Source organism: Microtus pennsylvanicus, chromosome 18 (assembly GCF_037038515.1).
Source record: "Microtus pennsylvanicus isolate mMicPen1 chromosome 18, mMicPen1.hap1, whole genome shotgun sequence".
Classification (NCBI taxonomy): Eukaryota; Metazoa; Chordata; class Mammalia; order Rodentia; family Cricetidae; genus Microtus; species Microtus pennsylvanicus.
Window position 1 is genome coordinate 18,209,675 of NC_134596.1, and position 13,566 is coordinate 18,223,240.

The 13,566-nt window shown below is 46.9% G+C and overlaps 1 protein-coding gene across 2 annotated transcripts in view; it reads left to right on the forward strand.

The window, feature by feature from the left end:
* The window catches only part of Igf1r (insulin like growth factor 1 receptor), a 267,729-nt gene that overhangs the window by 232,822 nt on the left and 21,341 nt on the right, over positions 1 to 13,566 (forward strand). For both annotated transcript variants that reach the window (XM_075952901.1, XM_075952902.1), the window contains exons 12-15: positions 1,140 to 1,276; positions 1,760 to 1,919; positions 8,532 to 8,634; positions 9,502 to 9,572. In XM_075952901.1, coding sequence (XP_075809016.1) covers positions 1,140 to 1,276; positions 1,760 to 1,919; positions 8,532 to 8,634; positions 9,502 to 9,572 — 471 coding nt within the window. The remainder of the gene's footprint in view (positions 1 to 1,139; positions 1,277 to 1,759; positions 1,920 to 8,531; positions 8,635 to 9,501; positions 9,573 to 13,566) is intronic.

The following is a 13,566-nucleotide window of genomic DNA, read 5'->3' on the forward strand; positions in this document are numbered from 1 at the left end:
AGAAACTGCACTTCATACCGTCAGTGCATGGTAAAGGAGACTTACTCCCCTCATGGCAGCCATGGAGAAGAGAGAGAACGGGCTGCTTCAGTGGCAGCTCCCTAATGCCCTGACCCCTTTCAGTGAGGCACATCTCCTAAAGGGTCTACCTTCTGTCAGTCATGCCAAGGGCTGGAGACCAAGAATATGAGGCCTTCTTAGCACACCACAGACCTATGGGGGCACTCCAGTTCCCACGTAAAGCAGAGGAATCATTGAATCCTCATGATCCCCGAGAACAGCCTGTGGGCCTCCTTTTTAGCTCCCTCTTCCCTTGTAAGTTAGACATTCCCTGTTACCCAGATGGCCACTCTCCTGTCTTTCAAGCTGGGTAAACTCCCACTTCTCATTTCTGGAAAAGGCATCAAGCACTGGGAAGAACAAAGGATGATGGGAACTGGGGGAGAAGGACCTTCTGAAATTGACTCTGGCATTCACATGCAGCCCTTAGCCTCCTGTGCCTCAGTTTCCCAGTCCTCTTAGAAAAAAAACAGAGAACAGCTTATCTCCCAGGGCCTCCCTTGGCTGTTACTTTTAGCAGCTTTGGTTCACTGCCTCAGTTTCCGAAGTAAGGCCAGCAGGAGCTGGAACGGATGATGGCTTCCTAGTTCTGAGCCCAGGTTTCCTAGCAGCTGCCTCCAAGGCCAGAATTTGATTGGTCCTTTCTCCCATATGGGAGCGGCAGTTGCTGTGAGGAGGTGGGCTGAAGAGAGTGGATGCCATAGCTGGAGCCTCACTAGAGCACCCGAAGCTCACTGCCCTCCTTCAGGGATGCTGAGTTTAAAGGATTCATTTTTTTTTTCTTTAGATAGGAAACAAAATGGCCCTGGAGAAAGTGACTTAGCTTGTCAGGAGTGTTGTCATGTACTCAGTCACAGATTTTCCTGGGAGATGCTGTGGCATCTTGAGATGGCAGGTCATCGGGCATGTCCAGTCCTAACCCTCTGTCCTGTGCTAGCGGCCATCTCGGGAGGACCCCTACGATGTCCCCGTGCAGAGTCCTGCATGGACATGAGTTAGGGGAAGAGTCACTCTCATGTGAGCCCATCCTTTCTGGAGACCTAAACCCAATTCGGCTGCCTGTTTACATCCTTATGTAGAAGGAGCAGATGACATTCCTGGACCAGTGACCTGGGAGCCAAGACCGGAGAACTCCATCTTTTTAAAGTGGCCAGAACCCGAGAACCCTAACGGATTGATCCTAATGTATGAAATAAAGTACGGATCACAAGTTGAGGTAAGGCGGGGACTGTGGCCTGCACTGCGTATGTTTCTGTCAGCCCTGAGAACACACGCTATTGCGTGTCACACTGCTCTGTTGGCTCTCAGCAGAGACAGCACAAAGACGGTCAGTCAGTGGGGATCGGGGTCTTCCCAGAAGCCCAGGCACTGTAGAGTAGTAACCGCAGTACAAGGAGCCGGCTGTCCTTCACCTATAATTCACCTACAGTATCGTTGTAGGTGGGCCTTGTACCACAGACGAGACACATCTTGATAACTTTTCATTCCTCTGAGGTTCTGTTCGATTACAAAGATGACTGATTAGAGTTTAGAGTTTTCCGTGTGCTACCTGAAGATTACCATTACAGATGTCATTTCTTCCTTTGTATTAATGACCTGGACGATTGCTAGGCAGATGTGGGGCAGCTGGAGATACCACCATGGTGACGAACTAGCAGGTGGCTAGTAGGAAATTAACATTTATGTTTTATTTCCGTAGGATCAGCGGGAATGTGTGTCCAGACAGGAGTACAGGAAGTATGGAGGGGCCAAGCTTAACCGGCTAAACCCGGGGAACTATACAGCCCGGATTCAAGCCACCTCTCTCTCTGGCAATGGGTCGTGGACAGATCCTGTGTTCTTCTATGTCCCAGCCAAGAGTAAGTCTTATAAGGGGGATGCATGGTAAAACCAAAAGCTGGCTGGGCCAGAACAGGGCTTCTGAAGTTGGCTGCTTTTCTATTAGCACAGAGCTGGCCAGGTTGAGGAGATGTCTCATTAGGCAAAATGTACCTGCTTGGAGATCTCACTTCAGAGTTCTCACATCAAAGCCAGTAGTCACCACTGTGTGCTTCAGTAACCTTATTGTTCAGGAAATTGACATAGCCAATCTAGCCCATTGGTGAGCTCTGGGGTCAGTGAGAGACCTTGTCTTGAAAAATGAAGTGGAAAGGCATAAAGGAAGAGCTTTGACATTTACCACTGGTGTGCACACATCTGTGCCCCCCCACACACACACACACCAGAGCTGGGCACCTTTCAGACATGGTCACACTGAGGAACCAGTGTGTGTCATCTGGGATCTCAGCCTGGGACGGACTCTCCCTCCCTCCCTCCCTCCCTCCCTCCCTCCCTCCCTCCCTCCCTCCCTCCCTCCCTCTCTGTAGTGAGCCGGACAGGATCGCCATTACAAGATGGCGCCGACATCCTGTCTTGTTGGAAATAAACAACTCCATATTTGGCTATGCCTTTGAGAGCTGCGTGTCCCCTGCTTCCCGCATGCGCGGTGGATGAGGATCCTTGAGCCTATCCCGATGCGGTCTGGTGTCAGCTGTTGGTGGCAGCCAATCACAGGGCGACCCGTGTGCCAATTCCCTATTTAAGCAGCTGCCTCAGTGCCCTTCACCCCTTTCGCTTCATGCTGTCTCTCCCCTTAGCTCCCTGCCCTTCGCTTCATGCTCTCTCTGTCCTTCCCTTCCTGCCCCTCGTTTCCTGCTCCCCATCAATCAAGGGCACTCCAGTAAAGCGTGTTCTGAGTAGAATCCTGATGTGGTGGTCGTTCTTCCTCACCGGTCGAGAGGTCCGCCACACCTCTCTCTCTCTCTCTCTCTCTCTCTCTCTCTCTCTCTCTCTCTCTCTCTCTCTCTCTCTCTCACAAACACACACACATGCACACACCAGAGCTGGGCAGCTTTCAGACATGGTCACACTGAGGAACCAATGTGTTATCTGGGATCTCCGCCGGGGAAGATGGTGAACCTTGGATGCTTATCCCATGTGGCCAACTAGAAGAGGATAGTACACCTCTGGGGAGCTAGAAGATAACTTTGCTTTCACCCTGGCGTATGTGTAGAAGCATTTTGCAAAAACATTGAGTTGAACATTTCCACCTCCTGCCTAGTCAGTGAAACCAGCTAAGGCTCAGAGCCAACGCTCAGAAATCACGAGGTGAAAGAAACCCAGGGATCGGCTGGTTTCCCTGCTCTAGGACTCATATCTACAGGACAGCATCCCAGGCAGAGGCATTCTTCCCCACCCCCCTCCATCTGTCCAGTGGTGAAAAACAGATGTACTTTTCATCCACCAGGATATGGTGAAAGATACTATGTTCGTTGTTTGCCCAGAGGCTTGTGGATAAAGTTACAAATTTCACTCAAACCACTGAGAAGACAGGATTCTTAGAAGGCTATTCTATATGGTGATATCACATGTAAAGCTAAATGTTATGAAATGATTAACTACAAGGGCCGCATACTTGTTTGATCCTGAAAATTGAGACTTTTGTTCGGTGAAATTTTGTACATAATGCATCTTTTTTTTACATAGTGCCTTTTTATGTCTTACTGGAAACCAGATTTTTTAGATCGTTTCATGCTCATGTAAAATATATGAACAAATATGATACAAGAGGATCAGATGTGAATTTCCTTTGTACCCCACCAGAATCTCGGCTCAGCTTTTGAGTTGGTGGCTAGAATCTTGGGTCAGGGGACTGTTATTTCTTAGTGTCTGTGTCTCTACCAGTCTTCTCTCAGTTCCAACAAGGTCTCAACAGATCCAGCAATCCCCGACACTTGTGCATGAATGAAATTAGCCAGGTGCAGAAAGGTAAATACACATAACCTTGCTTACATGTAAAGTAAATCTAAAAGGGGGAGCTCACCGAGAGTCCCCACAGGTTCCCTGGGGAACTCGGCTTACAGGGTGTTGGTCCAAGGATACACCATTTCAGGTAGATAGAAGGAATAAGTTCAAAGAGATGAATTGTAAACATTAACTATAATTAGTAAAGCATTCTTTATTGCTGAGAAAGTGTTAGTCACCTCAAAAAATAGTTATGATGTGAGTCGATGCTTGTGTTAATTAAGTTAATGTACACATGCTTCAAGAATATGTTGTACATGGCAAAGATGTATGTATAATATATATAATTTTATGTTGGTTAAAACTCTGATAGTCCACCTAGTCATTTCCAGGTGTCGAGAGATGTGCTTTAAAATCCTCCTAGTGACTGATAACAAAAGGACAGAGAAGAATAGAATTAGAAGCAGTAAGCTAAGATCCTTTTATGTCCTGCTGCCAGGCCTCGGTTTAGGTTTTAGGAATAATGAGGTAGAGAATTCTGGCAGTTACAGTCTGAATCTTCTCATTTATTCCAGGTAGCCCGGTCTCAATAGCTAACTTGTGTGCTCATTTTTCATTGCGATGTTACAGTAGCTCTTCATTTTGACAAATGCGTGAGGTAATTAGAGGGAGAGGAAATCTCTCTTGGCTCACAATTTTTGGAGATTGTAGTCCATGGTCAGTTGGCTCTTTTACTTTTGGACTGTGCTGAGACATCACAAGCCGGGAATACACGATGAAGCAAGGCTATTTCTCCCCCAAAGAAAAGGACCAGGCATCAGGGTCCTCTCAAAGGACCTTGTTTACATGTGACCTAACTTCCTCCAAGATCCACCTCCTAAGGTTGCCACTACCTCCCAGTAGTGCCCCAGGCTGTCTACCAAGCCTTAAACATCCAAGTCTTTGGGGGACATTTACCCTCTGACCACAGTACAAAGTGCCACCTCACCAACAGTAGAGCCCCGCTGTTTCTGTGAATCTGTCCAGGCTTGGTCATAGTTCCCCCCCTCCCCCCCCCCACCATTCCCCAGCCTTCTGCTTATTCCTAGAGCACACAGCCTAGGTAGTATTCTGAAGTAGCAGTCTTGGCTTCTGGAGCTGAGTGAGCCAGGCTATCGTTAGGAGAGGGCATGTTTGTGGCAATCTTTGCCGTTCCATTTGTAACACCAAGGCTAGGGTGCCCCTGGGGAGTCTACGAAGCCCTCTGATGGGTTTTCTTCGGTGGAAGTTGGCACACCCGACGAGGGGTTGAAGCTGCATGCTAGCTCTCGCTGCTCCTGGGGAGTTTTCCTTGGTTCCAACAAGACTCTGCAGCTGCGGTTTAGTGTGCTTCCCTGTGTTTAGTCCTCAGAAGAGGGATGCCCTGAAAGCTTCGCACCACCACGTGCTGTTTCTAAGGAACTCCGTGTGCTTGAGTCCTATTAAACTCCTCTTCAGTTTTCTCCCCTTTCAGCCTTTTCTTGAGGACCAGTTGCACAGACAGTTTCCTAGCAGTTTTGTTCTTCTGGATGTGTTCCAGTTTCTCCGCGTCTCTGTTAAAATGGGAAACTCAGAACACAGCACAGCCTGACCACTGGTCTCAGTGATCGAAAAGCAAGAACTCTCCGAGGGGCAGGAGAAGCTGTCTGTGGTGGGAGCTCCTCAGTAGCAGTGATCCCTTGGAATACTTCTAGGAGTTGGAAGGTGCCAAACCTTACTCCTTTCAAAAGATATTGGATTAAAAAAGACATTTAATTATGAAAAATGAATTCAGCCTGGCGGTGGTTATGCACGCCTTTAACCTCAGCACTCTGGACTCAGAGTCAAGCTGATCTCAGTGAGTTCGAGGCCAGCCTGGTCTACAAAAGCTAGTTCCAGGACAGACTCCAAAGCTACAGAGAAACCCTGTCTCGAAAAACAAAACAAACAAAGAAATGAATTCAGCTTTTGTAATAGCTCAAGAATAAATAGATTTTAGTTATGTACTAACCACACTGGTGACTTACAGTCTGTGAAGATGTCTCCAGTGAGTTCCCAGCTCCTTTCCAAATAGACATTCCTATTATTTACTATTGTTGTGTGTGCAGTGTGCACACTTGTGGGCTTTTATGTCACGGCCCACGTGGAGTGGTCAGACGACAGCTCTGAGGAGTTGGTTTCTCTTCTCCCTTTACATGGGATCCAGGGATTGACCTCAGGTTGCCAGGGTGACCCAGCAAGTGCAGGGAAAACCTGCAAAGCCATCCCATCGGCACTAGTGTAGACATGTCTTCTAGGGTGTCTGGAGTTGCTGTGGGCTTCTTATTAACAAACCTGAAATCCAGGATGCTGCCATCTGAATACCTCTGTCCTTTCCGTTACGTATCCGTGCCCCATTGGTCACTCAGAGAAGCACTCCAGGACATCCTCTGCTCTCCAGCCACTCATCTTGTTTGTTGGTTTGGTTTTCCATTTTAACTGAAGTCTTACGGATTCTTTCTGATAGGATACATAACTGGTATCTGGCCTCTCTGTTGCCGTGCTCACCGCCATTATGAGCAAGCACTACAGGAGGGCCAGGCCTTCATTTGAGAACTTGGCTTGCCCTTTGCCAGTGCAACCCCAGGAAAACTGGCCAGCTCTCTCATCTTGCTTATAAGAGGATTTCTTCCTGAGTCTGAATCAAGCAATGCACAACATTCCCAGGGAGAATAGCATGTTCCCCTAACTCCTCCTAGACCTGGCAGTGTGCCTGGTCCCCCTCTGCCCCCCCCCACACACCTATCTTCCCAGTACATGAGTGAGTCTGATCAGTTTACTTCTGCCCTTGAGAGAGTTCACTGGTGCTTTTTTTTTTTACTGTTTTATTTTTAATGCTTCAGCTGCAGTTTTTGAGAATTTTCTTACTGTATTTACTCAGTACTGTGTTAAATCAGTACTGTATTTACGTCATGTCCACCCCTTCCTCTCCCTCGACTCCTCCCATGTCCCCGTCTGTCTTCTTTAATCGTTGCTGTTACACAACGCACACATACATATTTATAGAGAGAGAGGACATGCCAAGCCCATTCAGTGCTATCTATATGTATATGTGTTTAGGGCTGACCGCTTGGGGTTGGATAACCTATCAGGGAGCTTATGCCTGGATAAAACTGGTTCTCTTTCCCCCAGCAGCCGTTAATTGCCTGCATGTAGCTTTTCATCTAACAGTGGGGTCTTACGAGATTTCCCCTCAACCCGTAAGCATGTCAGCTGGTGCTGTCATTATGCAAGTCTTCTTTAGGTAGCCGTGTCGTTGAGAATTTATGTATGCAGCTCTTACATAGAAAAGATACCATCTCTCTGCAGACATCGTGGGGCTCTGGTTAGAGTCTTACCTCCTGCTTTACTGGAATGTTTTATGAGTTTTCCTTGTAGGGGTTGCGATGTACATGTATCCCTTGGAAATGGGTACCCCACAGTCTGCTGTTCTCTGCATTTTGACCAGTTGTAGTTTTCTCTAATGCTCGCTCTCCATCTCCTGCTGAGAAGAAAAAAAAAGAAGCTTCTTTGATGAGGACTGCAAGCGGCAGTCATCTATGGGTGTAAGCATATGTATGCAGAATGTAGTTAGAAGTATACGGGTTTAGGAAAGCAGTAGTAATAGTGGGTTCTTTCCTAGGGTCCCTGACCTCATCAGTCACAAATAGGCCAGGTTTACAGTGTCAGGCAAGAATGTCCTCCTGGTGAGCAGGTCTTAAGCTCAGTTAGAGAGCTGTTGGTTGCCCCAAGATATAAGTGCCACTGTTACACACTCGGAGAGATCTTGAGCTCCAGTCATTGTTGCGGTTCCTAGGCTTTATTGCCTAGGCACTGACTGCTTTTAATCTGCAAAATAGGATGGGAAACGATTTACCTTGAACTAAGCCTCTTCATCAACCACCATCTGTAAAACATCTCCCCGTATGGAGGCTGTTTACATGAGGAAAAGCATACCTTTCTCCGTCAAGACACAGGCTGAAGGACTTTTCCTGGAGGGCATCCCCTGTCTTCCTGTCTCCTCTTTTCCTTATGCATTCCTGCCCGGTGTGCATTCACACTTCTCCATCTATCTGCATCCTGAGTTCTTGTGTCTGGCGGAAGTTTCAGAGTTAGAGACCTGAACCCCTGAAACCCATCATCTGCCCCACACGGGTACCGTTAGCAAGTTCTGTGGCCAGCTCTATGGTCTTAGATTTGAATTTGTTTCGCATATTTGTAGAAGATTCAGAGCAACATTGGCAAGAAGTATCCAGTGGCTGGGGAGAGGGGGTGAGCAAGCTGTCCATGGAACTTCCGTAAAGACCAGCATAGCATGAGTAGTTAGTGTGCGTGTAAGAGTCTGTTCATTCCGCTTCAGCAAATATGTTGCGCTTCCAAAAAAACTACATACAAACATCACTTGCCTTCGGGCTGTCATTCGAGCTCTTATTTCAGAATATGCAGTCCTTAAAGGGAATAGAGTCCATCAGTCTGTATTTATTTACCTTTTCCTCTGAGTGTGGTTCAGTTTGTTTTCTGGGCTAGTCTTGACAACACATTCCTCGAGTGTGAGGGGGAGGAGTAAGGGCTTCTCCAGAAATGGTTTCTATCATCCTTCCAACCATAGATAAAAGCAAGACAAGCCAATTGTTCGGCTCCTGACACCTTCCCGTTTCCCCTTGCTTCCGCAGCGACGTATGAGAACTTCATGCATCTGATCATCGCTCTGCCGGTGGCCGTCCTGCTGATCGTGGGAGGACTGGTAATCATGCTGTATGTCTTCCACAGAAAGAGGTGAGTGTCCGGGCCAGCGGAAGACGGCAGTGGTAGCCAGGTGGTTTGACAGCTTGGAGCTGCACATAGATCGTCCATGGGGGAAAATACTGTGTGGACTGGACAACCCGAGTTCCTCGTCAGACGTTCTCCAGAGGCAAAAAGAACATTTTCTAACGATTAACGACAGGAAGGGGGCATGCTTCTTTCTCGGGACCCATCTTCCCCCCCCCCTTTTTTTTTGAGACAGGATTTCTCTGTGTAGTCCTGGCTCTCATGGAACTCGCTCTGTAGACCAGGCTGGCCTTGAACTCACCAAGATCCTCCTGCCTCTGCCTCCCAAGTACTGCTACCAACCAGCTCCCATCTCTCTCTTTTTGGCTGTGGTGGCGCACAGATTACTATCCTGTGAAGAGCTTCTCCAAGCTCTTCTACCAAGGGAGCCTTTGTTATTTCCGGTGAAGCGAACAAACAAATGCTTCTTTAAAAACTCTTTATCTGGCCAGGCGGCGGTGGCGCACGCCTTTAATCCCAGCACTCGGGAGGCAGAGGCAGGCGGATCTCTGGGAGTTCAAGGCCAGCCTGGTCTACAAGAGCTAGTTCTGGGACACGCACCAAAGCTACAGAGAAACCCTGTCTCGAAATGCCCCCCCCCAAAAAAAAAACTCTTTATCTGAGGCCACCGACAGAGCTGAAGGGTCTGACCTCAGATACCTGCTGGCCCACGGGGTCTGAATCAGGAATGCAGACCAAGGTTCCGTTGGCAGTGAGCATGCTTTCTGTGTCTTCTTCATGACAACTCATGAAACAGGAAGAAGAAAAGATGAAAGTGTTTACAATAGTGTGTAGAGATGGGGCTGTTGACCTGGATTTCATCTTTTTTGACAGAAACAACAGCAGGTTGGGCAATGGAGTGCTGTATGCCTCTGTGAACCCCGAGTATTTCAGCGCAGCTGATGGTAAGGATCCTGACCAGGGTCGGGGACTATGGGAGCTCTCGGTGTTACTACCTGGATAAAAAGCTTGGCTTAATTTTGAAGTTCTGTTGCCCTGTGATCTGCCTTTGATAGTATTTCCTTTTTGTCTCTTAATAACATTTTTAACACTCAGTGACTTTGTCAAAAATTCTGGGACTCCCAGATGTCCCAGTGAAAACCAGGTTCTGCAAGTACTTAAAGGTAGACTAGACATGGGTTCACTCAATTGCTTGACATGGTACAGCGGAGTGAAAGAAACCTTCTAACTGCTATCCTTCTCGTTAGAAGATGAGGTGCAGCTCACCTGGAGTGCGGCGTGGCTTCAGCTCGGGCCGGGCTCCAGTTCTTCCCGTATCAGTCAGGGCTATGTAGCTATGTATGATCTTGGAATCCCTCTGCTATTCTGTCCTGACTGGGGTTGTACAGCCTTTACCCCATTTATATTCCCCTTAGCAGTAAATGAAAGCTATTTAATTTAATGGCTCTGACTTGGAACCTCAGTTGTACCTACTGGTTATTTCTTCTTTTGTCTTTTTAACTGTCTCTTTATTACCTAGTGCCTAACTTCAGACGTTTCAGCTAAGTTGGGGAGAAGTCCTGTAATGCTATCCTTAAGTTGGTGGCCTTTCCAAAAACTATCCCATTTCCTCGCTAAGCCCCTGTAGCGTTTCTCACACCTATCCTATGCAGGCAAGGAAAGAATCTCTGAGAAGGACTTGTTCAGGCTCACACAACCGAACAGTAGGAAGTCAGGAAGAGGGGGCATCCCCAGCCCCTCCACCTGAATTCTGATAAGGTGGTGTTTGGGAAAAAAACTGAGGTTGCCAGGGCAGGGAGGGAAGCTGTAACAGGTCTGGCAGGGAATGCACAGGGGTGCGAGTGTGGTGGATGCCTTCAGGGGAAAATGTTCTGCCTTCTCGCTGCAGAAATGTAAGTAGATGTGCAAGAGAAAAGAAACAGGATTATTCTGAATGGCTTCCCTGTTCAAATACAAAAACAGAGAAACACTTGGGTAAAAGCCCTGTGTAAATCTGTACGGTTTTACTATGGTTTCTTTAATCATTTCTAACTGAATTATGTTTATAGTAAAGCCAATCAAAAACAGCCTCTTCTGAATTTGAATCAGGTGCAGAATAACGATGTTATTTCTGTTTACCAAAGGTCTCATGGAGTTATTTTTTAAACAGGCGTACATGCGTATGTTTGTGTCTGTAAAGCATAGAAAATACCGTAGAAGGATGTGTACCACCTTAAGAGCGTAGTCACTTATGGAAAAGATCTTCCTCCTTTAAAAATAAACAAAGCAGGTTTGGATATGTAGCTTAGTGGTAGAACATTTGCCTACCAGAACCCAGGCTCTCTCCCCACACCACCAAAAACAAACAAGCAAACAAGCAAAATCAAGAAGTCCCGCGTGCACTGTTTATATAAAGAACTTTCCTTTTTGGAGGCAAGGCCTTCCTGCAGAGCCTTACTATGTTACACAGGCTAGCTTCAAACTCCTGGGCTCAAGTGAGCCTCACACCCACCTCTGTCTCCTAAGTAGCTGAAGCACACAGCCATGGTGTCCAGCCCAGTAACTGCTTTTGTAAAATAGCAATGGTGTGGGAGGGGGGCGGCTAGAGAAATAGTCTTGCTGTCCTTCAAAACAAAGCAAGAAAAAACTTGTCCCCACTCAGGCCAACAGGTGAGAACATTGTCACCTCATCTGAACTTATTTGTCCTTTTGACAAGCTCCAGCCACAGTCATTTCCCTCAAAGAGCTACACAGTGACATTGCAGATCAGAGGTACTTACAGACTTCTTTCTCCCCGAAGTTAATCTGCATGTCGCTGCTGTCAAGAGTGCACTAAGAATCCCCTGCAGGAAAGTGCTGATAATATTGTGTGCACTTAGGAACCACTGTGCCTGCTGAAGCTGAGGTATGCTGGCTAAAGTCAGTGCTGGATTGAGTTTAGAAAAGGGTTTGAGGGCATTAGCTTCAAGGACCTCCCAAGGAATGGATGCGGTTGGCTTTAACTCCATGTTCTACGGCAAGCCACGTAGTTAATGCGCACTAACAGCTAGCCTGGATCCTTGAAGATAATAAATGGAGACAGGGACCCCCATCCTTACTGAGAGATTATAAAGACCTTATTTCCTGTGCTCTCTTAAACAAGATCAGCCTCTGCGGAGTCACAAGCTATCCGAGTCCGATAGAGGTCAGAATTCTTGTTAAGAAATTTCCAGACTTGTGTGTGCCATTGTAATGATCTGATACAAAAATGTGCATAGGAGCCAAGTACACTGTAATCCAAGCGCTGAGATTGAGGCAGCAAAATTGTAAATTCAAGGGCAGCAAGTTCGAGTCAAGCCTGAACTATCTAGAGAATTTCTGTCCCAAAATAGATGTTTTAATCAGTGTTCTGTTACTGTGAAGAGACGCCATGACCACAGTAACTCTTAAAAGGAAAGCAATTAATTGGGCTTTGCTTACAGTTTCAGAGGTTTAATCCATTACCGTCATGGTGGGAAACAAGATGACATGCAGGCAGATATGGTATTGGAAAGTAACTGTGGGTTCTGCTTCAGGACCCATAGGCAGCAGGCAAAGAGGAAGACACTGGGCCTGACTTGAGCATTTGAAACCCCAAAGCCACCTTCAGGGACATACTTCCTCCAAAAAGGCCACACTTCCTAATCCTTGTCAAGTAGTGGCACTCCCTAATGACCAAGCATTCAAATCTATGAGCCTATGGGGTTCCTTCCTATTCAGACCACTACAAATGTATATGTTACGGTCTTCAGAATATAAATTGGTGTTGTTCCCAACATCAGATTTATAATACACATCCTCCCTTTCAGGCACCGCTTAAAGGTAAGTGCCTGTCATATGAGGGTGTTAGAATGCTATGGTAGCCTGCTAGTGGCCTCTCGCCTCCAACTGCAGCTCAGCATCTGAAAGCATCAAAGCAAACACAGCCACAATTCCCTTCCAAGTCTCGTCTGAACCAGGACTTCCTTCTTGCTTCGAGGCAGTGTCCGCTGGCCATCCTCCTTTAGATGGGCTGTCAGTGTCCATGCTTGATGATGGTTCTAGTGGGATGGGTATTCTTTTTACAGATCCCATGTGTTAGCTTAATATGATTTCAGTTCTCACTCTACCCACTGAAGTTGTGTAACGGCGCTTGTGTATGATTTCTTACTAGCTTTCTTTTCTTTTTCTTTCTCGTCGTCTTTTCTTCCTAAAATTATTCGTTTATTTTTTTTTTCTCAAACCAGATCAGATATAACCAACAGTGGAAGCTGGAGAAAGAATTCTGTTCAGGTTCCTGTCAGCGAGGTCACGGAGGTTACAGAGTCCAGGCCAAAGTCCTCCTCAGTCCCAGACCCCACTTGTCTCTCTAGAGATCCCCTGCAGTGGGATCCTGAGCCTCTCCCTCGTTAGGCAGGCATTCTACTACGGAGCTACAACCTCTGGGTTTAGTTTTATTTCTTTGGTTAGATGCTTAAAACTTTTATTTTTAAAAATTTATACATTCTGGGTCTAAAGAGGATGACTCAGGAGTTAAAAGCACTGGCTACTTTTCCAGAGGACCCTGATGTGATTGCCAGCACCCACGGCAGCTCACAACCATCTGTATCTCCAGTTCCACGGGATCTGATGTAGATTTCTGTCCTCCTCAGGCATTGTCTGTATACATACGCAGGCACGTGCACACATGCAGGCAAAACACTCGTATATAAAAACTGATTTTTTTTTTTTTTAGAAACACTATGCATTCCAGTAATTCACATCACTTGAACAGCACAACAGTAGTGCTGGGATTAAATGGCATTTTATAGTCTGCAGGGCACTTTAAGCTTTAGAGTTCCACGATAGTTTTCATTACCTCCCACCCTGTTTCTTCCTTCATCAACATGCGCATTCTCCTTCCACTCAGATGGGCAAGGCAGGCACGGTCTCCATCCTCACTAGTTCTCCCTTCTTTGCTGT